Genomic DNA, 26,545 nt, shown 5'->3' with positions numbered 1-26,545 from the left:
TGGGCCCCTACGAAGAAGGAGACGAAGACAAGGCCAAAGTGCAGCCAGGCCCACAGCTCTGGCGCCTGAGGTGACTGGAAGGGGCGGGTCTTTGCTGCTCACAGATGGGCTCCTTGTTCCCACGCCAAGTATTGCTCTTGGCCCAGGAGGCTCTCAGCACAAGAGGGACTTTCTGGGGCTCTCAGCCTTGCTATTTTTATACTCTGACTTCCAGGCCCTGCTTCCAGAACAACACCACAAACGATGAAGGGCCATAGAGCCACTTTGAAAGGACACCCCTCCTGCCGGACCGTCCTGTCAGCTTGGGACAGTGCCTTCGGCCAGATGCAGTGAGACAGATCGGAGACCATGTTAGGTGCAAGATCCTGTAGGGAGGGAAGGAGGGACAACTAGGTGGGGTCTCAGTGTCTGCAGGGTGCCTGAGGTTGGAATTTGGTCCTGAGGCTTCTGCTGGAGAGGGGCTGCAGATCTGTGGGCCCTCGCAAGTGGTTGCCCGGATTACTGAAAGCAGAATTCAGGAGGGAGGCCCAGAAAGGAGGGTCCTGTGGAAAGCCTACACTGGCAGGGCCCTTCTGTGGACTGACCCAGACACAGGGGTAGTTCAGGGCTCAGGGCCAGTCCCCTGGGGCACATCGTTGTGCTCTTGCTTAGTAGCTGTTTGCCCTTGGGCAGGTCTGCAGACTGGTATCAGAGCCCCAGACTTACAGCCATTGTGTTCTTTGGTTTTTACCACTATTTATTCACTTTCTCAATTCCCCCAAGCTGTCCATACTGATTTTTCTCAGGTGTCTGAAAAAGTAACAGCCATGTAAACATGGGCACATAGTCTCCCCCCTTGGCTTTAAACCAAACAGCTGTCCTCCCTGAGACTTAGAAAGGGGATGACGTTACTGTGTTCTTCATAGGGTAGCTGTGGACCCTCCACGGGCCCCTGCGGTAAAGAAGTAATAAAGGATCTGGGTGTCAGGACCCTTGTTACTTTTTCTGTTGACAGCAGTATTGTGACTCGCTCTTAGAAACTCCTGGCAGCGCTAATAGCATTTGGGTTTCAGCCTTGAAAGGCCTGGATTCTTGTCCTGGCTTGCTAATGTTCCCTCCCTCGCTTTCTAGCTGCCATTGATACGAGCATTAAATGCGGTAACGTATGTGAAGATGTGCTTTACTTTACAGGTAGGGGACTTTTTTTTGTAATAAAGGCCCTAGACCCACAGTGGGAGAAAATATTCAGGAATCATACAAAAACAAGATAACTTATTTATTTGGGGTTGGTTTGTGTTTGAGAGAAACCTAGGAAAAATTTAGCAAATCGTTTATATATATATATATATATATAAAATATACTGCAAATATATATATATACACATAATATATATAGAGAGAGAGAGGGTGCATGAGCAGGGGAGAGGAGAGAAGGAGAGGGAGAAGCAGACACGCTGCTGAGCAAGGAGCCCGATGTGGGACTCGATCCCAGGACCCTGAGATCATGACCTGAGCCGAAGGCAGATGCTTAACTGACTGAGCCACCCAGCCACCCCGCTAATCTGCTTTAAAGGAGATGACAGGGAGACATGAATCTTTACTTTTAAAATTAAATTTAAATGAATCTTTACTTTTTTACATGAATCTTTACTTTTAAAATTAAAATTATGAAATATTTATTTTTTTACTTATACACTGAGAGACAGACATTTGAAGAAAGAGAAGGTATTGGCAGAGCCACGGTCAGCCAGGGAAGAAGCCCAGCAAGGCATGGTGGGTAGAATCTGGTCTTACCTGACCTGCTCAGGTCCTCAAAGCCCAGCCCTGCTAAGGGAGTCTGGTGGACCTTCTTCTCCAGAGTAAGAGTCACCTTAAAATTATCTTCTTTTATCTTTATTCTTTGAACCATGATGATCACATAATCCCATAAATTCTGTAATGAGCATTTTCCTTTGGACATACGAGAATCTTTTTTTATAGTGTGTTTAGTGAACTTAATATATTGTTGGCTTTGGAGACCTATGATATATAATAATAGCAATAACAGTGAATATTTTTAAAAATATTTTTGAATGTTTTTTAAAAGATTTATTTGAGAGAGCTAGTGGGGGAGAGGGGCAGAGGGAGAGGGAGAGCGAGAATCTCAAGGAGACTCCCCACTGAACACAGAGCCTGACACGGGGCTCGATCCCATGGCCCTGAGATCATGACCCGAGCTGAAACCAAGAGTCGGACGCTCAAATAACTGAGCCGCGCAGGCGCCCCTAACAGCAAACATTTATGTGGTAAATGTGCCTATTATATGTCAACCTTTATTCTGAGTGTTTTGCACAATACTCGGTGATGTAGAGTGATAGTGTTTTGGTCCCTGTTTTACAGATAAGCATCTGAATTCAGCCCAAAGAGATTGAGTAACTTGTCGGAGGTCATTCAGACCACGAGTGGCTGAGCCAGAATACCAAGGCCCCGTGCAGAGTTCACACTTGGTTGCCATGCCAGGCTGCATAATACCATATTTAGAGTCTTTACTGACTCCCCTCGTGTCTAGTTTTACTGGAGTATTTAAAAATACTCTTCAGGCTTTCTAGAGACTTCTCCATCTTAACTCTCCTATAATCTTTCCTTAAGTAACCCCCTCCCCACCAACAGTTGGTCTGCGTTCCAGTCTTGAGGTTGGGTAACTGGGATGAAATCCTGTGGCTTGCTTCCTGCTGTCCAATGCTGACTGGATCTTCCTAAGGTTACTGTTCCACAGTGACTCACCCAAAAAGGAAAGTTCTCCAGGATGGAGGTCTTTTAGGATATTCCCGCTGAAAACTAGGAATACCATGACTTCAGAACTCAAGTCAGATCTGTCAAGAAGGGGTGCATGACATACAACTCAGTGTGAGAAGACTGCTGAGGATCAGAAGGGCAATGAAACCATCAGACATCATTTCCTTTCTGCAATGTCAGCTCCTTTGTCATCAGCAAACCTTCACTAAGTAATTTTCTGAAAATCAAAAGGGGTTGGAACTTTCTCCTCTTATCACCTGGTATTTATAGATTTTTTCCTCTGTTGATTGAGTCTGCATGCCCTTCTTCGTGCCATATGCACTGTGGTACTCATACGAGGGCAACCATTTTAAGCCGCTTTGCAATATTTTGAATAATCTTTGACAGAAGTGGCCTCTTGGGATTTAGATGTCTTGGCTCCACTGTACTTTGGCGTTAGCTATGGTTTCAGACTTAATTTTAAACAATAATAATAAGAAGAAACCTGATCCCTGTTTTCAAGGAAAATCATGCATACAACACCAGTATTGGAAACAGTTAAAAAATGGTGCTGCTGTGGTCAGAAGGGTCTGGAGGGGCCTGGAATTCCACCCCCCTGCACCACTGTCTTCCTCCCAATGTGGTAACAGTTGAAAAACTACGGACCTGTTGAATAAGGTCCAAAGTACTTATTTAAATGTATACATAATTTTATGTAGGAAAACAAAGGAAATTGGGGCTATTTCGGTTAAACAAAATAAACTGTAATGAGGCTGAAGGCCTATTTCTTACTATTCCCTGTGGAACCTATCAATAAAAAAAGAACCAAAATCTCAACTCAGAGTCTCTTGGCCACCAGCCCAGGACTCTTTCCAGTTTGTCATATTATGTTTCCTTTTATCCATAAGAACATTCACATACACCATCAAAGGGAAGTAGACATTGCTATTCCTGGGGGTTGTGAAATTGCTCTGTTTTGTGAAACTGCACAGAACTAATTTCTTCAGAATTCTTCTTTCGCTAAGATCCATCATTCAAAGACGTCATTCATTCATTCATTCATTCATTCCTCGTTTATTTATCCTTCCTTCCTTCCTTCCTTCCTTCCATCCATCCATCCATCCACCCACCATTCATCCAATGATGTACAAGACAGATATGATGTCTCTGCCCTCACAGGGCTTACATCCCTTAAAACCCAATGTGGGATGATGCAGAAGGGATTCTGTAAATGTTTCTGGAACTGTTAATAATACTGTAGAATTGCCAACCTCACTTTCTCCATCATAATCATATCACCATCATCAGTTTTTAACAATGGAATAAATCCCCTTTTAATTTTTAATCCAACAAAATCTCAGCAGAGATCTTGGTTTCTGTCCTTGGTCTGACATGATTCCATATTCTGATACATGCTCATGTCCCAGCTGTAGAGACAACTAGGATAAAGGTATAAAACTCAGGCCCTCGGACCTCAAAAACCACAGAAATGGTAACTAGCATCCTTTTTATGTCCTTTCAAGTCCCAAAGCGTGGTTCTGTAAGCCACTAGAATGGGACAAGGAAATACCCTTGGTAGGATTTTCTCCATCTTAATCCAGACATCCATGTATTTTATTTTTCCTGTCCCAGTTGAGATGCAAAAGACCAAAACAACCCCTCCACCCCCTAAAAAGGAGACAGGACAAAGGAGTGTATACATGTTTGTTTCGAGTAGTTTCTGAAAATTTGGGGTAAGTTGAAATTATTTAATTATGCTTAATTTCCTGTGGGGGGAGGTGAAATTTCCATCATAATTTGAGACAAGTGGCAGTTTTGCCTCTGGCAGATTTAAATGAGAAAAGTGAATGCTGGGATGCCAAACACGCGCATGAATGCACATCTGTGCCCTTAGTCTTAATCAGCCTCTTTATTTGGTTCCTTTTCTCCTTGTTGCCCCTGTAACAGCGGCAGTGACCCCTGCCCACGTGATGCGGTGACATTTGCACAGAACAAGGCCCACGTGCTTCTCTCTTGAATCACTGTGATGCACCCCCCCGCCCCCCCAGTTCTTGCAAATAGCTCCACAGGAAAGGGCCTGATCCGTAGAAAAAAGTGATCCCCCGACTGAAACACAGGTTTCTCGTTTTACTGCCTACGTGCATCTGTTGATACAGCTGCCTGTGATTTCCCCACTGTGCCTCTGTCTCTGTGGATTTCCTCCTCTACGTCCTTCTCTCTCCTCTTTCCTCGGGCACTTCAACTCATCTCATATTCAACTGAAAGAAGGCCAAAATGAGATTCTGAAAAGCAAATCAGTATCCAGTAAACTGATAAAATACTGATACAGGCCAGGGATTGCTGAAATTGCTCAGCACATGTATTTTATTCTCCCCGCCCCCCCCACAATATTTAAAACATCATTTTTTTAAAAATTTGAACACCTTCGGACTTTGCACCTGCTTTTGTTTGCCACAATCCCCACCATTCTCTGTTGTATTCCACACCCACCCTCCTTCATGAATTTATGTTACCAGTCTTGAATTCCAAGGCTTTTCTGGTCTGCCTTCCTTAGGAATCTTCTGTGTACAATTTAGAATTCTAGAGTATTACAAAAGACATCACTGCTTTGTAGATGTTTACAGTCAAATGGGAGGAGTTGTGAAAGCAATGGGAAGAAGATATAAATACAGTACTCATTTACAGGAAGTGGTTTAAAAAAATGAGAGTTATACTCATTGCTGAGAATGGTATAAGATGCCAACCGGTAAGTCTTACTGATTTGTAAAGGAGTCAGTAGATTTTGTGTGTAACCTTGCAAATTTTGCTTGGGTAGTTGATTTTGGCTAATGGAGCTTTAGCTTGTTCATAGTGTTCTTGAACCTGTAAGATGACGTGATCATGGGTCCTTTATGTCTGTATTCTCAAGTGTCAGTCTTCCTTTCCAGTTCTCTTATTTCTTTCCATATTGTCCCCTTTACCATACTTTGTGTCCACAGGATGGCGTTAGTTCTCAGTAGTGCTACGGACATATCTGCCTATGGAATTCTCCGGACTATTAGTGCCAAAAATGGAACACTTTAATTGTTTCCTCTTTTAAGAAAACCCTCTTATTTTCCATTTCCCAGCAGATATATGGAGTGATCACTCCTTTCAGACTGATCCAGATTTGCCGCCTGGCTGGAAGAGAATCAACGACATCGCTGGGACCTATTATTGGCACATACCCACAGGGACGACTCAGTGGGAACGCCCCGTCTCCATCCCAGCCGATCTTCATGGTTCTAGGAAAGGGTCACTTAGTTCTGTAACGCCATCTCCCACCCCAGAGCACGAGGTAAAATGGAGTATCTTTTTAACACCTTAGTAGAGTGGATGTGACTTGTGATTTCTCTTTAGACTTGTTGCTTCTGCCCCAACAGGTCATCAAGGTAAGTTTTTTGATGATCATGCATGATGCATTTGAAACCCAAAAATGTTTCCTCTTAGTGTAAATAGCGTTAATACCATCGTTCAGGGATGTTTTCATTTTTTCGTGGCTTTTGGTCTCTTGAAAACAGCATTCTAGGTATAGAAAGTAAGGGAGGCTGATTAATGAGAAGTGGTTAAGATTCCCTGGGGCTCACTGAACCGATACTTTACTCTGCAGGTGCCCTCGCATGGTGCTGCTCCATAAAATATTTACATACAGAAGAATGTCTCTTGGCCAGACGTGTTATAATTACTGCATCTCTTATTAGCCTTGGGTCCATTTGACTGCGTGGAGGGGATGTCTGCAAGAATAACCCTTGAGAGCCCTTCAGTGCGTTATTTCTATATATTTTTTAAAGGATCTGTTTATTTCGCAGAAGTGACATGATTTTAGACATAAATAGCAGCATAAATTTCTGCTATCCCCAAGGAGGAAATGTGATGTTTAAACAAAGAATTGAGGCATGAAAAAAAATTCCACTGTGGTATTTATTAGTACAGAGATTCTTGCGGCGAACCTTTGTGAATCCCCATAACAAAATATTCAAGAGTGTGGCCGTTGGAAAAGGTCACAATTAAACGATGGCTTTTTCCAGAAAAGTAGTTGGAATGCTAACACAGGCACATCTGCCTATGTGACCACAGTCTTTTGTTCTTTCAACAACCTATGTTCTTTGATCTTGAGGCCTTGGAGGGGATCTAAACTGGGTCTCTCCCCGGCAGAACTCCTCCACGTTCTTGCAACCATTCTCAGCCTTCCTGGCTTTGAAAGGAGACAGTATCTTGTTTCTTACATCCGAGCTTATTGACTTGCTCTTCTCTGGGAGGCAGGAAGACCTACATTCCAAGCCCATTCCTCCTACTGCAGGGCTTCAGCATCTCCCTTCCCCAGCCTGGGCCTCAGATTCTCCGTCTTTCAAGTGACAGGTTGGGGTGAGCTCTTCCCTCAGTGAGAGACAAGGGCCTTGGTTGGTTGGCACGTGAGCCTGATAATCAGGCACATGTTTCCCTATTGCTGAACCACATAGGATTTTGTTGCTTATCACTGGGCAGCTTTGGTAACTTTTTATTGAAGTATCATGTTCCTCTTCGCTGAGCAAATTCCGTTCAGTTACTCATTTTGTTAGGTGCGCTGGGGGACAAAGATGAACCTTAAGGAGCTTAGCATGACATGGAGTCCTCCTCCCATCCCAGCCTAATTGTGTCTTGGCATTATCCCCTGGACCTCTGAGTGGCCTCCCAGAAGCCGAGCCAGCCAGGACACCACCTCTGCTCTCTTTTTCTCTCTTTTTCTCACCTGTACATCCTTTCTCTTGGCATCTTTGTTAGATTCTCTTTCTCAATTCCAGGGCTTCATTCCCCTATTTTAACCCTTCAACCATCTTCACATGGGAGTACCCTACAACCAGGGAATGCTAGGATGGGAAAGGGTCAGCTGATCCCAGTATCCCTACATTACAGACAGGGAAACTGAGGCGCAGACAGGATGGTGACCGGTGACACCGCTGGGTCTAGAACTCAGAGATCCTGAATGCTCCTGAATCTTAGGCCAGGGTTGTTCTCACTCCACTTCCCTGGCTTTGAGATTCCAGCCTACTGTGCTTTCTCATTGTCCCAGAAGTTAGATCAGACTCTCTTTGAGATGTCGCTTTTGTCCTGGGAACCTCTTGTCCTCTGTATGTAGAAGAAATGAAGTTCTTCTTAAAGCCTGCCTCCTGAGGCCGAGGTGTGGGTGTGGTAAAGTCCAAGGAGGGCAGCCCAAGGTTTATGGGACTCGGATTTTTATTTCTTTGATGAATATGGCAGGTTTTCATTTCCATGTTTTCTGCAGAAAATCTTGGGAAGAATGCATCACAGGCAGGCAGCGGGCCCTGGGGAGGGTGGTCAGCAGCAGAGTCCACCTGTAATCCCTGAGCCTCCTCCTGATGCCCACCTGGGCCTCTTCTTCCCCTTCTCTACACCTGCCTCCCAGTCCTGTCCTAGCTACCTCTCAGGGCCCCTTCCCAGGCTCAGACTGTGTCCCATGGCCCTCGCTTCCTGCTTCCTCTCCGTGGGTTCAGTGTTCCCCTAATGTATCCACAGCGCTCAGGGTCCCTGCTGCTATTCATGATTTAGTGTGGCTTTCAGCATATTTTCATAAATGTCATCTCATTTGTTCCCTTCAAGACCGAGAGGACAGCTGATATGTTCCTTACTTAAGAAAAGAGTTAACTAAGGCTCAGTGAGTTCAGTAACCGTGCAGCTGGTGTAGGAGAGGCATGTGTCTAGTTCTCAGACTCTGGACCCTATGCTCTGCCCCCTGGTACTGTGTGAATTTCTACCTTGCTGTCTGTCTCGTGCTTCTTTTCTGCTATTGACCATGCCATTGTGTTGACCCTTATCCCTCCAAGGAACTTTGTTAAAGGATGCGTCATTTTAAGTTTCAGGGAGAGAGAGAGAGAGAGAGAGAGAGCGCCACTCCTATCCAGCACTTTAATAGACCAATGGACTAGATGTTCTTCTGATCAGCCTTTTGATTGTTCACTTCATACGCATTTTCCCCGTGTACATAGGCCATTATGTCCAAGAACCGAGCACATTTAAGGCAGTATGTTAAAATCCTAGAAGCAAACGTATGAGCAAGTAGAGAGAAGAGGACGGGGGGTAGGGGTAAGACCCAGCCTGCCGTATGTATACCCAGGACGTTTAGACGCTGACGTGTATATTAAACCAGAGGCACCAAAGGTAATGGAGTGTTTATGGTGTCAAGCTCGTGCCTTATCCCATGACTCCTGATAGAACCCTATGCATCAGTACTGTCGTTGTCGTTCGCTTTTTACATTTGACAACACTAAGACTGAGAGGCGAAGCTTGCTCAAGGTCATACACCTATGCTTCAGTGAAGGTCTGCTGACCCCCACCCCACCCCGGGTTTTACGGTTCTGTTTATCGGGGGGCTTGGCGAGTCTCACAGCTCTTCATCTCAACCCAAGGGCAGGCGGTGTCCTATGCAGAGCCTTCTAGAAAATGACTTCTCGGGCGCCTGGGTGGCTCAGTTGGTTAAGCGACTGCCTTCGGCTCAGGTCATGATCCTGGAGTCCCAGGATCGAGTCCCGCATCGGGCTCCCTGCTCGGCAGGGAGTCTGCTTCTCCCTCGGACCCTCCTCCCTCTCATGCTCTCTGTCTCTCATTCTCTCTCTCTCAAATAAATAAATAAATAAAAATCTTAAAAAGAAAAAAAAAGAAGAAGAAGTGCTCAAAGTTTTAAAAAAAAAAAGAAAATGACTTCTCTTGATAACATTGTCTCAGGTGCTAATGACAGTGGAAGAGAAATGATTATTTCCCTGACACCATTTCTTTGATCTCTAAATAGAATCTGTTTCATACTAGTTTGGAACCATGAGAGAAAGCAAAATGTTAAGGACGAGAAGAAACTTGTAATATGTCATGTTAGAAATGCATGTTTTATTCAGCTTTTCCCCCGAGCTCGTTTAGGGGGAAAAAAAAAAACCCAAATCTGTTGACTCTGCTTCACGAAAGTTTTGTACTGAAAGCTTCCTTACAGTTTGAAAATTTTACATTTCACATCCCAGAGCTGACCGGGGAAGTGCTAAGCGCAGTGGATAATGTTTCCTCTGTGCACGCCAGCAGTATTTTCTAAAGTTTATAAACTGGCCAGGAAGCATTTGCTATTGAAATTGGGCGCACAGTGATCTCCCCCTCCCCTCCCCAATCCATCAGTTTGTTCCAAATTACTTGGATGTCGAATTTTAGAAGAAAGGAGCCACACTAAGTATTTTTATGAATCACTGTTGGCCTGTAGGCAAGTCTTGTCTTACAATGTTTCCAACCGAAGGTGTTTCCCATTTCTTAAGAAGAGAAGTATGGAGGAGAGTGCTTCTGGAGCAAGGGGATGGGGAATTGTTTCTCAGAACTGTGATCTTGATCATAATTCACTCTGTTCTTCCTGTATTGCTGCTGGGGCCCTGAGCCACTAACTCCCTGGGAGGGGAAATTCCGTGTATTACATTAGAACCTGTGGAGTTTCATATACATTTAGAAATAAGATGAAAACACAAAGGAGCTATTCTGTCATCTTTTTTCTGAACTCTTGACCCAATCAAGTAACATGACTGGCGAGAACCTTCAAGAAGGGCCTAGTGAATGCTATGTCAGTGTTTCTCAGCCTGTGAGCCAAGGCCGGTGGCCAAGGTGACCTCTGAGGCGTGTAGAATATTTTGATTCCTTGGTCCCTACCCGAGGCCACTAAGCTAGATTCTCTACGGGTGGGACCTGGAAATCTGCCCTTATCATAAGCTTTCCAGGTGATTCTGTGTGGAGTAAGTACAAGAGCTGGCCCTCTAATGAATCTAGTATCCCTGTCTTTGTTTATAATTCACTTCCTCTTTGGACCCATCCCAGCTTCTCCTGGGAATTACTGCTCTCATCCCTCCACTTTGAAAGCCCTTTATTCCATAGTGTCTTTTTATAGTATTATTACTGTGGCATGTCAGTCTCCCTCCCTGGGGGGGGAGTGAGGGTGAGGACCTGTCCCCCCTCATCTTGTGTCCCCAGCACCTGGCACCGTGTCCGGTACATGGTGAAGCTCATTACGTGTTTGCTGAATGAAGGAATAAACCAGTGTCGTAGCTGAGCGGGTTCTTAGTTGACACCAGAGCCCTGGGTCTCCTGACCCTCCTCTGGCTCACAGAGATGAATTTAATTGCACACATATTTGGCAATCTGTTTACTAGTTTGACTCTTTTTTTTTTTTTTTTACTTCTCTGGGTTATGTTTGCGTGACAAACCATCCACCAAAACACAGAAAGCATTTTAAAAAGAAGTTAAAAAATGTGCATACATCTATGGATTCAGTGCTCATTAACATCACCTGGCCCGTTCCTTAGAGTTCCAAGATTCTGGGTGCTCTGCATTTATCATCAAGGCCACATATACCAAGGCTCAGGTCTTGACAGAAGAGGATTAAGAAGCATAATTCATAACACTCTATAGTCCACAGGTCCCCCAGTTTTTTATTCTTACCAATGGCCTTTTTTTCCTCCCTGGAAAGAGAGAGCGGAGGATAGGGGAACTGCCATGTCTTGGGCACCTTCGGGCAGGCGGTCCCTATGCTAAGGGCTAACGCTCTTGATCTCAGTTTGTCCACACCCTGATGGTGAGGTCTTCTTAGCCCTGTTTCTAGATAAGGAACTGAGGTCACAGAGCAGATGAGAGCAGAAGCAGGATTTGAACCGGGCTTTGCAGCAGAACTTCTGAAGTTCACGCACGTGGAGGTGATGATGTAGCTCCTGTCAAAGTCACTAGGGGACGTTCTTTTGCTTTCCTCTCTGTCTGGTTCTCAGCAGGTTCACCCTCCATGCTTGCTCTCCAGGTTACATTTTGATACCACTTCTTAGAAACTTTCTCGTCCCCCTGGACCCATCCTCAAGAGCTTGCTATTGACATCGTCCACTCCAGTGTTAGCTTTTTTTCAGCAGAAGGACAATGTATCACTTTCATTTGATTTGTAGAATTGCTTTCTGAGATCCCAGAAGAGAAAAAAGGAAGAAGAAAACCCTCCATAGTCAAGGTTATACCATTGGATTCCCTTAGTGGGTCCACCCTCACACAGATTCTGCTGTATGGTCACAAAGGGCACCATGCTGAAAGGTCATGAAGGGTCATGATAGGCACCATGCTCCAGGGGCTGGGTCATTCCCCAGGGACATCACCACCTCTGAGGAGCTAAGGCTCCAAGGCTCTCCCAGAACTCAGTGTGATCACTTTGATCAGGGGAAGGGGTGCTTCACCTGGTCAAGGTCAAGAAAAGCACCAGGAGACTATGTCCCCACCTGTAACTCTGGCCCCAGAACATTCCATTGTGCAAAGATTTAGCTGCATTGCCTGAAAGATTATCAGTTGGGAGGTCATCGCTCGTGGAACACGGTCTCTGTTCTTCCTTGACTAGCCTTTTCCCTGTCCGTCATCTTTGTCCTTCCTGAGGCCCAGTGCCCACCTGCCTTTCCCTCTCTCACTGTCTTTCTCTTTGTCTCGTCTCTTCTTTCATCTCTCACTCCCGCCATGCAGACTACAGACTTTCTGTAGAACCAAACAATCTCTTTGGGTTGTCTTTAAAAAAAAAAAAAAAGATTAGCTAAAATGTTGTATTCTCTTTTCTTAAAAAAAAAAAAAATTAGATGAATAGAATATGTGGTTATTAAAATGCAAGACAGATTTTGTTGCCCTTAATTTTTTAAAAAAGAGAAAAATTATGGTCACTTCTATAGGAAAGAGAATTTCTAAAAATGAGTGCTGTTAGATGTAGGAGGGAAAAGGGTCTTTTGTCCTAGTCATAACATAGGTTCTCTTAGCCCATACTTGAGTTTTGTACTAAAGGGTTTCTTTTAGAGTCCCCATGTTATTTTAGCTTTTGAAAAATTGCTTTAGACAACCTTTGTTTATTTAACTCCGTAAGAGGTGATTGTTGGAAGTTTGCCAGCTGACTCATGTCTCCGTAGCATAAGAGCAGGATTCATAGAATTTTAAAATTATAATCAACTTTTACATTACAGGGACCCAACATAAATACATTAAAAAAAATTTTTTTAAACCATACACGCATACAGAGAACTATTTTAATTAAATGCTGAAGACTTCTCTGAATACTTGTTTTGAAAAAGTACTCTTTCTATCCTGTCCCCACACCGTGCCTGTTGAGGATAATTTGATTTCAGATTCCTCTTGTCAGACACCCACTCTTTTTTTTTTTTTTTTAAAGATTTTATTTATTTATTTGAGAGAGAATGAGAGACAGAGAGCATGAGAGGGAGGAGGGTCAGAGGGAGAAGCAGACCCCCCGCTGAGCAGGGAGCCCGATGTGGGACTCGATCCCGGGACTCCAGGATCATGACCTGAGCCGAAGGCAGTCGCTTAACCAACTGAGCCACCCAGGCGCCCAGACACCCACTCTTTTTTTTTTAATTTCTCTATGAGAACATAATTACCTGGAGTCTTACTAATTCACCATCTGATACCCTTTTTTAACACTCAAGTTCAATGAAAAAGCAAATATTGCTCACATGTAAACTGTGATGATGATTTGGGATCAAATAGGCTTATTTTCCTTTAAAAAAGAAAAAAAGAAATTCTAGCTTAAAATTCTTGACATTTCAGGTCCTTATCATATGAGTCCCCCTACAAGGGTGATTCTAAACTTTTCTTGGTCACCAGCCCCTCTGGAAATATGGGAAAAGTGGGGGATCTTCTCCCCAGGAAAATGCACACACACAAAACCCCACCCCGATTTCAGGGGGCCTCCCAGCTCTCCTGGGCTAACACATTAAGACCCTCCTGTGTTAGGAATTTTCTCCTCGGTGAAAACTGAGCACCGCTTCAGGGGATGGAGTATAGAGGCGAAGGGCTAGGCAGCACTCCTGCTCTTCCGCTCAGTAAAAGAGATTATTTTTTAAAAAGTAGATACAGTGGTGTAAGTTCCACTTTATTTCGAAAAACTGCAGTTCGGGTGCTTAGTCCAAAAAGGAAAGCGACAGTGACGCCAGCTCTGCAGTGGTGACGAGAGATCTACATCTGCAGGGACTCCGCGCTCGTCGCGTCCTGCCGAGTTAAAGGAACACCTGTCTCTTCCAACGCTCGGCACATCTGAACTTCTCTGCCTCTGCTCTGAGTGGGTTTCAAAATTATACTGATGTCGTGAGCAGACATCATGGGTCCCCATTCCCGTCTCATTTTCAGAGCGCTTTAGTTGAAAGGCGACTGGAGCAAAAAGTCTCCGCTGTTGATTTATTATCCGAGGAAAGAGGTGATTCGCCTGATGCATCGGTGGAACGCATTCATAACCATGTCCCTGGGTTTTGTTTGCTTCATTTATTTCCCCAAATGTTACATGAAAAATATTTGGATATTCACTCACTGTGGTAGAAAGGAAAAACAAAAAAACCCAACAACCTTGCCTGTTGTCTGAGGGCAATGGAAGGGCTGTTTAGATTCAAAGATCTATTCTGAGCGGTCTCCCAACAAGGCAAGGCTTCGTGCTTTGTTCTAGGATCCTGCTTACAAAATCATTTCGTGATCAAACATTCATTTGTGAAGAAGCTTCTGTGGTAAGGAGGCAGAGCTTCTTACGACCTGGAAGACTTTACATTAGACTGTGGAGAGCTGTTTTTGGTCAGTTAAATCTCGGCAGATGTTGACGTCCGGCTGCGTTCCTTACCATCCCTCCTACCCTTTCCTTGTCCTTTTCTCTTTTACATGAAAATAGTTTGAGCCCCAGGTTTTTATGCCCTTGACCGGGGACATTCCCCCGTTTTCAAATCCTCACAGTGACAGGTACCATCCCTAATTCTGCCCCCATCTCCAGAAGACAGTTCTGTTTGGTTACCAGGAGAGAAAGTTTCCCGTGGTATTAGGTCCACTAGGCATTTAATCTGTGAGCTTAAGGCCACGTCTAGAAGATCTAACACTGACTGCTAGCGCTGGTCAGTCATTTCTGTGGTAAGTAACGCGAGCACCATCTCTCTCCTCCCGCCCTAGGCTTCAGGTGATAATCTAGATCTAGAGCCAGCTAACCAGTTGCTGGTAGAGTGAATTTGTTCCCTAACCCGTCCTGTGAATATCAATGCTAACAACAGTGTCTTGTGTTTTTCTTTTCCTCTTTCCTTTTTTTTTTTCTTTTAAATCAATGTGCTTTTTCCTATGTGAATAATTATATGTCTAGAAACAGCCATGGAGTGATTTTGCTGTTCTGAATGGGGGAAAGATTAATAGTGACATTTGGAAGGCAAGTATATTGTCAGATTCTAGATCATTTAATATTTTGTCCTTTCTGCATGGCTGTGGCTGTATCTTTTTCTTCTTCATGAATATCATCCATTCTGCAGGGATGCCGTGATGGGGCTTGCTAGGGATGCCCAGCTCACACACATGTTGCCTTTTTTTTTTTTTTTTTGATGTGTCCTGTTGTGAATGACTTCAAGCTGACTGCCCCAGGTCCCCTGTTTCTTGTAAGAACCCGGGGCTTGCGCTGAGCCAGCATCCAGCAGCCCTTGCATGCCCTTTTTCTGCCTAAGCTCACATACACTCTCTGCCTCATGCCGGGAGGACTTTTCTCCCCTTTGATATTTGAGGCCAAGTCAGAGGCCCTCCCCCCTTTCTCCATTAACAGGGATCTATTTTCCCCTAGGATTTGCATGCAGCCACAGTTAACCCGGACCCCAGTTTAAAAGAGTTTGAAGGAGCAACACTCCGCTATGCATCTTTGAAACTCAGGTAGGACATGGGAAGGACCTGCCATAATGTGTGGCTTCGTGCAGCTAGAGTTTACAGTAGAATTCTAAGTCCAGTTTTCTGTTTTTCTTTCTAGAAATGCCCCACGTGCTGATGATGACGATTCTTGCGGTATCAATAGTGACCCAGAAGCCAAGGTTTGTAAGAAACATGCTTTCAGCAGCCAGGTTATGTTCTTGCATCGAAGTAATGGCTTTGGAAATGGCTCAGTTTTTATAAAGTGTCAACCCAGAGCCACTGACTAAGGAATTATTCCTCCATCCTCTCTCTTTGCTAACTTCCCCAACACTTGAAATAAATCCCTAGGCCACGTTAGGTTGGGGAGGATTTCCATAACCATCAACACTGTACCCGTATCTCACTACCTCAGTTCTTTGCACAAGGTAATAAGTTACAATTATTGTCCGAGTGAGTGGGCTTCAGAAGCCTTGCAGAGCAACGGGAGGGGCCATCGACAGGCGGTCCGAGGCTCCTCACGCCCGCCGCTTCCAGAACAGCCTCACACCTGCACCATCTCTCTCAAACACAGGCCTGATTTATGATGGGTCCCATGCCTGGGCTTTCACGCGGTGTGGTCACCATCTTGAAATTCTTAATACTCTTATCTTTGGATTTGTGTTTTTGTAAGCGACGTCCAATGGGGCGATGCACCAGGGAGTTGGAGCCTTGGTTTAGGAACAGTCCTGCTATCTCCCTACCTCCCTGAGAGGTTCTTGACTGCTTGTTCCCCTCCTCCTCGGCACCTCAGGCCCTGCCACACATCCTCATCCCCGCCTCCAACCAGCAGTCAGTACTGCTGGTAGGGGCCTCACTGGGAGCATGGGGTGAGTTGGCTTGGGACACACGTGCTCCCATGGCATCTCGAGAGAGGGCAAAGTGGTGGCCTACCCAGCCCAGGCTGACAGCACAGTGGTGTGTTGGTGGGGGGCAGTTCAGCCCACTCCCAGTCCGGGTACCTGGTGTGTTCTGGCACAGAGGTTGTGGTATACTTGAGGGTCACCTGTCTGCTGCACCTCGGGGTAGGGGAGATGGGTCCACGGGAAAGGGGTATTCCTGACTCAGTTTCCCCATTCCTGGCCAGGGCGTGGGCGCGTTAGTCCAGCAGCTCAGGGGATGGAGAACCCAGAAGGTGTTGGTCCCTGGCAGTGGGCAGGGCCCCTGGGCATTTGTGAGGGTCTGTGCTTACCCTGCAGGTCTGCGCTTACCCTGCAGGTGTCCCGTGCCCAAGAGAGCATGACTTTAAATACCAAGGAAAACACACCATAATGAGTGAAGAGAGAGACTGCAGAAGAAAGGCAACAATTTTGTTTCAGCCCTTTTTATGGCAATTTTTCCCCTGCCTTTTGAACAGGGGCTCTGCATTTTCATTCTGCATATTACCTTTCCATTTGCAAATTATGTAGCTGGTCCTCGATATTTTTTCTCACTCCCAAAGCTGATCGGTGTCTGTGAATAAAACAGCCAATAAGCTCCCTTAGTAGTAGTTAAATGGGGAAACACCATGCAGTTTCAAAACCTTGACTCCTCGGCTAGAAACTGCCATGCTGCTATCAGGGCTGTGGGAATCGGGGCTCGCAGTTGAACGCCCCCCGCCCCGCCGCCCCTAATCTGCCCGGCTACGTGCTCAGCACAGCCTCATACGGTGAAGGCCGTCCCCAAGCCAGCGGCATTCTGAATAGGTCCGTGGGCTGCTAACGTGCTGGCCTTTAAAGATAAGTTTTATGGCAGGGAGCGGATACAGTAAAACAGGAAGGCGGGCTGGGACTCATTTGCTCTGCGCCCAGGTGTTTTACAAGGGTTATCGGCGGAGGCTGGAGGCGGAGGGGGAAAGGGCTGCGGAGTGATGGCCGCGTGAAATTGCTGAGAGTGGGCGGGGAGGGGTGAGGCGGGAGGGGAGGAGGTGGAATTGGTTACCAGGAACAGGAGGCCTGGTTGAAATATGACCCAAGTTGTGCTTTCTCTTTTTACCTCTCAGTCGTCCTGTTCGCTGAATTCTTTATCTGCCCCTTGCTAGTGCCCGCGTGTCTGTTGAACACCTATTATGAATTTGTCCCTGTTAATAAGGAGGTTCCGTGTTGCCATAAGTTACCGAAGCTGGACTGAGTTCTAAACAAAAAAATACATGTATTATTTATTTTATATCTTACTTTGTTTTGTAGAAGGTCTTGGAAAACTTACGAGAACAAATGCGTTTTTTTTTAAAGGCACAGAAAATGTAAAGAAATAATCAGTGCATCTGTCTGTACTGGGATAATAGACAAGAGTCAGAAAAGATCAGGCCAGCGTGACGCCTGGGTGGCTCAGTCTTTTAAGCGTCTGCCTTCGGCTCAGATCATGATCCCAGGGTCCTGGGATGGAGCCCCGCATCGGGCTCCCTGCTCAGCGGGAAGCCTGCTTCTCCCTCTCCCTCTGCCTGCCGCTCCCCCTGCTTGTGCTGTCCCTCTCCCCTCTCTGACAAATAAATAAATAAATAAATTTTTTTTTAAAAATGTAAAAAAAAAAAAAGAAAAGATCGGACTAGGGAGAAGAAAAAAATATGGCTTTTCAGATCATAGGACTCTACACAGTTATGGAAATTGACCTGCAGGTTCATTTTTGTGCCTCTTGGTGATTATTTACATCGAGGATTCTTAGGGTAAATAGGACAAATCCCTAGGACAGCTCAGAATCCTGAAAAGATGTTGGCAACCAACCCCCCCTGCCCTGGATTCTGAAGGTCCCCATGCTGTCATTATCATTGTTGAAGACCCCACAGCACGGTGAGAGGGCAGAGGGTTTTAGAACCCTCTGTCATATGAATCACAATGTGCATGAGGCAGAAGCCTCCCAGTCCTGATGGTATGTAACCGTTTTTCTAGTGCTTCTTTATAAAGTAACTGTAATAATGAATATTTATTGTTAACTTTTTGCCAGGCATTGTCCTTAAGACTTTATTTCTGCTGGCTCTCATCCTCACAAAAATTCAGTGGCCTATCATTATCTGTATGTTGCAGATGAGGAAACTGAGTCATAGAAGGTTAAGCAGCTAGTAAGTAAATAACATCAGGATCTGAATCCGGGCCATGTAGCTACAGAGCCCAGGCTCACTAGACTTGGAGAAAAAAAAATTCCTTACACATTGCAAATTTGAAAGTTGCTAAGAGAGTAGATCTTAAAAGTCCTTATCACAAGAAAAAAAAATTTGTAACTATGTATGGTGATGGATATTAACTAGACTTATTTTGGTGATCATTTTGCAATATATGCAAATATTGAATCATTGTGTTATACACCTGAAACTAATGTTACATGTCAGTTATACCTCAATTAAAAAAAAAAAGGAAAATTCTCACCTGGAGCTTTACTTAGGGGCAACCACCAAATGATGTGTCCTCAATAATATTCCAACTATACGTAGATATATGGAAATTTGGGTTTTGTCAGTCGGTATTTCATAGCATTACTCATTGGAAGCAAAGGACAAACACTCAAGCAAAACTCATTTCAAGTAAATTGATAGAAGGTTATGACAGTGTGGCCTCGCTTGCTGGTCTGACTTGAGGCAGTGATGAACTGAACTTTAGAAGTGGAAGAGATGGGCTGCAGGGTGTTTTAAACCCTCCCGGAGTAGTATGATTTCAACGAGGCTTATGGTCAAGGTTGGGCCTAGAACAGGAGGAAGCCAAGGGGGCTGGAGTGGAGATAGGCTGCATCGCTGGTGATTGGCAGATCTACACACTTTCATTCGCCATGGACACAGCAGGGTTGACGTTCCTTTGAGGCCATTGAGGAGTCTGGCTGTGCTTCTCTGGATGAATGCATGCTCACACTACCTCCCAATGGAAATGGGCACAGGAAGCCTTGCAGGGAAGGCCAAGCTGTTCTCTCAGAATTACAACCATCGTAAAATCCAGCAGTCCTAAATGAAATTATTCTTTACCAATTTTGGAAAAGCCAGTGAGCTTGGAACTGACTTCAGTGAAGTCACTTTGGAGGAGCCCCCCCACAACACACACGCACCCTCTGTCCTTTACCACCTGCCCCCTTCATGCCTGTTTAATGTCATCTAGAGCACCTAAGAAGGGAGGAGTGGCAAGACCTGGATTTTTCTAGGTGTTCAAGTTCTTTTGTAGAAGTAAGTTATTTCTTTAGATAACCCCGCACATTCCTTCAATCTGCCAAAAACTAGAAAACCGAGTGCCCCCCAGATAAGCAGAAAGTATCCTTTCTTTAGGAAAAAAATAATTAATTTCATGTGCCATGGAATTATAAATATAGCCCCTAAGGGCTGATTACTAAAAAGTTATTATAGAACATGTCTTTCTTCCTAAGTGAAACTTAACATGCTAAAAAAATTAAAATCATTTTCAGGCTATCAGGATGTGGGTGTTGCAAACCCTCTCCAGCCACTGTGAGTCTGGGCACCTTGACAATCAGGTGTTCAGTGAAACCTCTAAATAGCGATGGCAACATAAAATGACCACACCCCCCACCACACCCACAGACACACCCACATGCACTCACGCCCGCATGCACCTCCCTAACCCCCTCCCCAAAGAGCAAAGTATTTTTATTTTTTACTTTTTAAAGATTTTATTTATTTGACAGAGCACAAGCAGGGGGAGAGGCAGAGGGAGAGGGAGAAGCAGCCTCCCCGCTGAGCTGGGAGCCTGACATGAGGCTCGATCCCAGGACCTGGAGATCATGACCTGAAACGAAGGCAGACGCTTAACCATCTGAGCCACCCAGGCGCCCCAAGAGCAAAGTATTTTTAAAACTCTGAAAATGTTTTTCAAGCCTACCTACTTTTTTGTACAATAATTATTTTTGTAGTTGATAGTAATGGGTGTGTTTGTGTATAATTCTGAGGTCTTCATTTTTTTTTATTTTAAAATGATTCTAGATTTACAGAAGAGTCACAGAGATTGAGTTCCCATATACCTACTTCACCTAGCTTTCCCTAATAACATCTTCATAATCAGAGTACAGTAATCAAAATTAATAAATGACTCTTGATACCATATTATTAACTATAGACCTCATTCAGTTTTTCATTTTTTTCCCCACTAATATCCTTTTTTTTTGTTCCGGGACCCAATCTAGGATACTGTATGTCATGAGTGCTACTATATGTCATGGGTGCCTGGGTGGCTCAGTCGATTGAGCGTCCGACTCTTGATTTTGGCTCAGGTCATGATCTCAGGGTCGTGGGATCGAGCCCCGTGTCAGGCTCCACGCTCAGCATGGAGTCTCCCTCTTCCTCTGCTCCTCCCCCCATTTACACTTGTGCTCTCTCTCTCTCAAATAAATAAATAAATAAACAAATTAATTAATTAATTAAATATTAAAAAAACTTATTTCATATGTTCCTTTCCACAGTTCTCAGATTTGTCGTTCTTAACTCCATTGATATTTACTACTGCATTTAATGAATAGCACTGTGATCCATCTAGGCACCCAGTGGCCATGGGAGCAACAACTTCATAAAACTAGGTGACTTTTTTCCTCCTTGTAGGTTGCTAAGACGGGTACTATTGGGTCAGAGGCTGTCGGTGTATGGCTCGGTCACCTGTGGCAAAACTGCTTTACAGAAAGGATCCAGCAGCACGTAATTCCACCAGTAATGTCCTAGAATACACCTCTTTGTTCACCGCCCGCTTTACTCTAGGCTTTGTCATTTTAATAGATGCAGCCTAGTGTTCTTGCACCTGAGCTACTGTGTTCTCTAGAATGTCTCCTTAAATTATCGAGACAGGACGTTGCTTCATGAAACTCTCTTGTTTCTGTCCATTCTTGGCTGTTTCTTCCTCGATGCATATTTTTCTATGAAAGTTTTAGATAAAAATTTCATTTAGGAATAATTTTGAATATACAGAACAGTTGCAAAGATAGTACTGAGAGTTCCCAAATCCCCTTTACCCAGCTTCCCCTAATGTCCTGTCTTACATAACCGTAGTACATTTGTCAAAACTGAGAAATTAACAGGAGCACGAAACAATTAACTAAACACTTTATTCTGATGTTACCAGTTTCTCTTCTAATGTCCGTTTTCTGTTCCAAGTCTAATTCAGGGTACCACATTGTTTTGTTTCTATGCATTTTAAATTTCAAATTTTATTCATTATTGTAATCTCAAATATTTTTTCTCTAATCATTTTTTTCTTTGTCTCTTTTGTGTTACTTTTCCATGTGAAAAAAAATTTTTTTAAAGATTTATTTATTTGAGAGAGAGCAAGCAAGCACGAGCAGGGGGAGGGGCAGAGGGAGAAGCAGACTCCCCACTGAGCAGAGAGCCCCATGTGGGACTCCATCCCAGGACTCCAGGACCATGACCTGAGCCGAAGGCAGCCACTTTACCAACTGAACCACCCAGGCGCCCTTTAACATTCCTGTATACATGAACCTTTAGTAGATATTTGCCTCTTGTGCTTCATTTCTCAAGAAGGCAACCCCTGGCCCTGTTTGGGCCGTCAGGTAGCTTGCATTTCTAAATTCCCATTAATTTGCTGTCTGACCTTTGCTCATCCTACTTGTAATATCTTAAAATCCAAACTTAGCCCCATAAAGCTGTCCTTTCCTAATGGCATGTAGCACATTGCTGGCCAAACTCTTGATGATAATCATCAACACTAAATAAAATATTATAGTTAAATTGTAGAAAACTTAATGCTTTGAAAAATGTGTGCTAGTTTCTTAGAGTTCTTTCTCATCCTTTGTGTCACGCTGCCTGGACTTCTGTAAAGGAGGGGTGCTGCCACCTTGTGGACAATATCGAAAATTACATCTTTAAAGAAATCCGCAAAGGGCACCTTTCATTTGGAATCATTGAATTGCTTATAGCTGGAAGTGACCCTGGAGATGATCCAAAGGGCCTCCTTTACAGGTGAAAAAAGTCAGTCCCAGAAAAGATGAATAAATAACTTTCCTTGGGTCACACAATTAGCTAGTGGTGGAAATGGCACTCAAAGGTGGGGTCTCCTGGGCCTTGGACCCCCCCGTGTGAGTGCATAACAAATCATTTCCAGGATATTTATGAAGAGAGGTCTTCAGAACTGCCTGTAGAACCTTCTCCTCTGAAATCCATAATAAAGGACCTGGGTAAGGGGATGATTTTGTTCCAAGCACTTAATTCTCCACCTTTCAGCTTCCTCTTCTGTGAAATGAATGTGTGATCATCTCAGAAGTCACTGGTTCCTGAGAAACATTAAGATGCCAGATGAAATGTGGCAGTCCTGACCTATGGCATCTGGAGACGGAATAGTGCAGTCTGATGGATCTTCAAAGATGGAGAAGGGAAGAAAGCATAACTGGCTCTGTCATGCTCTCCAGGGCTGGAGACAGGCTGCTGGCCCCCCTTTTCCAAACACACGCTCAGCCTGTGTTCAGCACGCAGGCACTCACAGGCTAAGTTTTCCTACAAACATGAGGCATCGTGTTTATTTTCCCGAATTATAGAGAAGAAATTGATGCTTCGAGCAGGTTGCATAATTTATCACACAGCTAGTGACTGGTGGAAGGAGGACTTGAACTCAGATGCTTTTGACCTGAAAGCCCAAGAAAGCATCAGGCCCACCCACTCCTGATCATTGGTTCCCTAAGCTGTGAGGGTAAAGCTGAGGCTGCCCGGGTGTTTTGGGTAGAGGTAGCAGAGATGCCAGAGGTGAGTATGGGTGAGGGAACTGCAAGGTCGTCACTTGAGGACAGACCCCCCCCCCTTTCTTTTCACCGTCATCCAGACTCGTGTGGTCCAGACCTTTGCAGTGCTTTCAGACTTCCCTGCCCATGTTGGCAAATTCAGATTCGGGTGTTGTGGGGCGAGACAAGGGACTGTATTTCTGTTAGGCTCCCAGATGCTGCTGCTGGTCTACACACAACACTTTGAGTAGTAACACTAAAAAGTTTGAAACCTGCCCAATAAGGCATCCTTTCCGTGGACCTTCTGTGGGGACATAACCTTTTTGCACAGCACTGGCCTGCTCTGTTATGGCGCATTTGCAACCAGTTCTCAGCTGTTGGGGGATTTTTTAACCAGGCGCTGGATTTTTGTGTAAGCTCTGCTTGTCTACTTCCTCTTTTGGTATATCCTGCCCCAGAAGGGGGGAGAAGGGGGGATGGAGGTGATGCACATCAGTCCGATAGTGGGTTTGGTGGAGGAACTTTCTGAAGTGCATGATGAATGACATGAAATTCTAATATTCCTCTGTGAGCTTTATTTATCTGTGCCCTCCCTTGGTTCCTATTAGCATAGATTTTCATGAAGTAATCATATTAGTGGCTATGGACTTGATTAGCACGAACAGATGAACAGGAAGGGGTAAGGAGTATCTACTCATTCAGATTTATTTCTGGTCTGGGTAACAAATTCATTATCATTACTTAGCATTAGTATGGGATTCTATGTCTGTGTATAGTTCTTATAATTGACATTTATTTCATGTGGCACAGGTTTTTCTTTCAGAAATCCTGATCTGTATGAAAACGATGGATTTGATTTCTGTTGTTGATGCCTTAATTGCATCAAACGCCTTTACTGAGTGCCCAGTGCTAAAGGAGAAGCTGTATGATAAATGGCTAAGAGCATTCTGGGATTTTGGACCCAGACTGAGTGGGTTTAAAGCAAGACTCTGCTGTTGACTAGCTGGGTGACCTTGGGCAAGTTGCTTGCCTCTCTGTACCTCCGTTTCCTCTTTTGTAAAGTGGGGATGATGATAATACCCACCTCACACGAAGTGGGGTAAACATTGGGTTGACATATTATAAACGTAAGATATATGTCACGTGCCTGGAACTATCCCTGGCACGTAATAAGCATTCTCTATGCATTAGCCATTTTTACTATTTTTATACAAAGAGGAATAGATACCTTCCCTGCTTCGAGAGGCAGACAACTAACAGGCAAATGCGATGCATTGTTCTGAGTGCTGACTTATCATGTCATGAATGGAGACCGTGCCAGGGGCATCTACCCTGGCCGACAGTAAGGGGTGGCTCACGTGGTTTTCCAGAAGGAGAGGATACCTACGCTGATGCTAAGCCTAAGGGTACTTGCATTGCCACAGGACGGAGTGATTCTTCCCCGTTCTGTAAATGTAAATGCAGATTTGAAAATATATGTAAATCTGCGTTCATTTTCAGCAAATGCTTTAAGGAACAGATCTGTTAATAAGTTCATCATCGGGGCGCCTGAGTGGCTCAGTTGGTTAAGCTTCGGACTCTTGATTTTGGCTCAGGTCATGGTCTCAGGATTGTGAGATCGAGCCCCGTGTTGGGATCCGTGCCAGGTGTGGAGTCTGCTTAGGATTCTCTCTCCCTCTCCCTTACCCCCATCCCCACTTGCTCAGGTGCATGCATGCACTATCTCCCTCAAAAAAAAAAAAAAAAAAAAAGGAAGTTTTTCATATTTGTCCAGTGCTACATATTGCATTGTTTCTGTTATCTGTTCCCGTATACTTATGTAAGAAACCATGCCAGAACTCGGGAGCTTAAAACCACTATTTATTTCGCTCATGATTTTGTGGAATTGGGAAAGGTTCAGCAGTGCAGTGCCTTTCTGATCCACATGGAGGCAGCTGGGGCTGGAAGGTCCACTCCCAAGATGGCTTCTTACTCACATGCCTGGCAGCTCGGTGCTTCTAGGCTTCTCTCTCTCTTCACCTGGCATCTCATCTTTCAGGGCTCTCCCTGTGCCTTGGGTTTCTCACAGTCGTGGTCTCTGGGCAGGCGGGTGTACTTCTCATGTGGTGTCTGGCTTCTAAGAAGCCGGCAGCTAAAGGCACCAGGTGAGACAAGGCTATTCCTCGAACTGACCCCACACTGCTACCATACTCTGTTGATCAGGACGGTCCCGGCCCAGACCAAAGGTGGAGACATGCACTCTGCCTCTTGAGTACAGAGGATGGGAGGCTTTGTTGCGGCCATCTTTGGAACATCCAAGCTGCGGTAAATGTCTTTCCCACATTTCAGTCGTTCAACAAAAATGTCTTTAGTGAAGGGCATTATCAACACAGTTGAATCAAGAAACCAAGGCACAGAGCCAATGATGAACATACCGAGTCTTGGCAGAATGAGATTCTTCCTCTCGTGTGTGGCTTTTAGGTTGACATTCACAAAGAGAAAATACAGACCATCTCATTCAAGCCTTAGGAGGAGTGGGAGGAGCACGGAGAGGCAACGTGATCTGCCCAAGAGTGCGTGGCTCGTCTGGGAAGAGCAGAACTCAAAGCCGGTCTTCCTGACCCTCGTTCAGCACGGTTTCCCACTGAGCAGAGCTGACACTCATTCTCGGACATGGAGCCGTCGGCCTTGGATGTTCGTTTTGTCTCCCAGCCCAGAGGACAGCTTTTGTGTTTCTAAGACTGTTTTCCTCCCTTTATTTGCCAACACGGCCAAACATAATGCTGTGTTTCTGGCAGAACCTCAGCTTCCTTTCCCTTATTAATGTCTGGTCACTTCACTTGCGTGAACGAGCAGTCGGGGAATTGGCAGCCATGTTGAGCCCCCAAGTTTTGAAGGGCGCTGTTGGAATGAGACGCCCTGTTATCCGTCGTTGGCAGCTGTGCTTCGTGGCAGCAGGTGCCCGGAAAGGCTAATTAAGGAAAGGCACCTTCCTCTTCCCCGGAAGGAAGGCAGCGGGAAACGGGTGAGGTGAGCGGGCTGCAGCCAGCAGCGATGCTGAAGAGGAGCGTCCTGAGAACGTGGCACAGCAGGTGTGGGCAGAACCTGGCCCCGTGGGATCCGGGCAGAGAACTGGGCAGCCTCGGGCAGAAGCAGCGGCAGCGCGTTCAGCCAGCCGAGCGGGGTCGTCCAGGAAGGGCCAGCTGGGCAAGACCGCGGGGTCCTGACGCTGGTGAGGCAGGCTACCTGGAACACTGCCAGCAGATGGACAGCAGACCTTGTTCCCCTCAGTCCCAGGACTCATCAAAGCGCGAAGCCGCACAGATCAGAGTGTGAGTTCTTCCTGCACTCCTGGCTCTGCTGCTTGTAAAGCTTACAGTCAGGCTTCCTCGTTTTCAGTCTCTGATACCGACAGTTGTCTGCCGTGGATTCATCCATCCATTTGCTTGGCATGTATTTATTCAGTAGCTGTTAAGTGTCAGCTGGG

General features: G+C 45.1%; 1 protein-coding gene across 9 annotated transcripts in view; it reads left to right on the top strand.

The window, feature by feature from the left end:
* The window catches only part of APBB2 (amyloid beta precursor protein binding family B member 2), a 353,214-nt gene that overhangs the window by 232,092 nt on the left and 94,577 nt on the right, over positions 1 to 26,545 (top strand). For 6 of the 9 annotated variants that reach the window (XM_078068544.1, XM_078068546.1, XM_078068547.1 and 3 more), the window contains 4 exons: positions 5,841 to 6,049; positions 14,897 to 14,959; positions 15,362 to 15,447; positions 15,542 to 15,602. In XM_078068544.1, coding sequence (XP_077924670.1) covers positions 5,841 to 6,049; positions 14,897 to 14,959; positions 15,362 to 15,447; positions 15,542 to 15,602 — 419 coding nt within the window. The remainder of the gene's footprint in view (positions 1 to 5,840; positions 6,050 to 14,896; positions 14,960 to 15,361; positions 15,448 to 15,541; positions 15,603 to 26,545) is intronic. The other 3 variants (XM_078068548.1, XM_078068550.1, XM_078068549.1) reach the window with 3 other exon arrangements.

Source organism: Halichoerus grypus, chromosome 3 (genome assembly GCF_964656455.1).
Source record: "Halichoerus grypus chromosome 3, mHalGry1.hap1.1, whole genome shotgun sequence".
Classification (NCBI taxonomy): domain Eukaryota; kingdom Metazoa; phylum Chordata; class Mammalia; order Carnivora; family Phocidae; genus Halichoerus; species Halichoerus grypus.
Note: the sequence above shows the minus strand (reverse complement) of the source record. Positions and strands in the feature narration are given on the sequence as shown.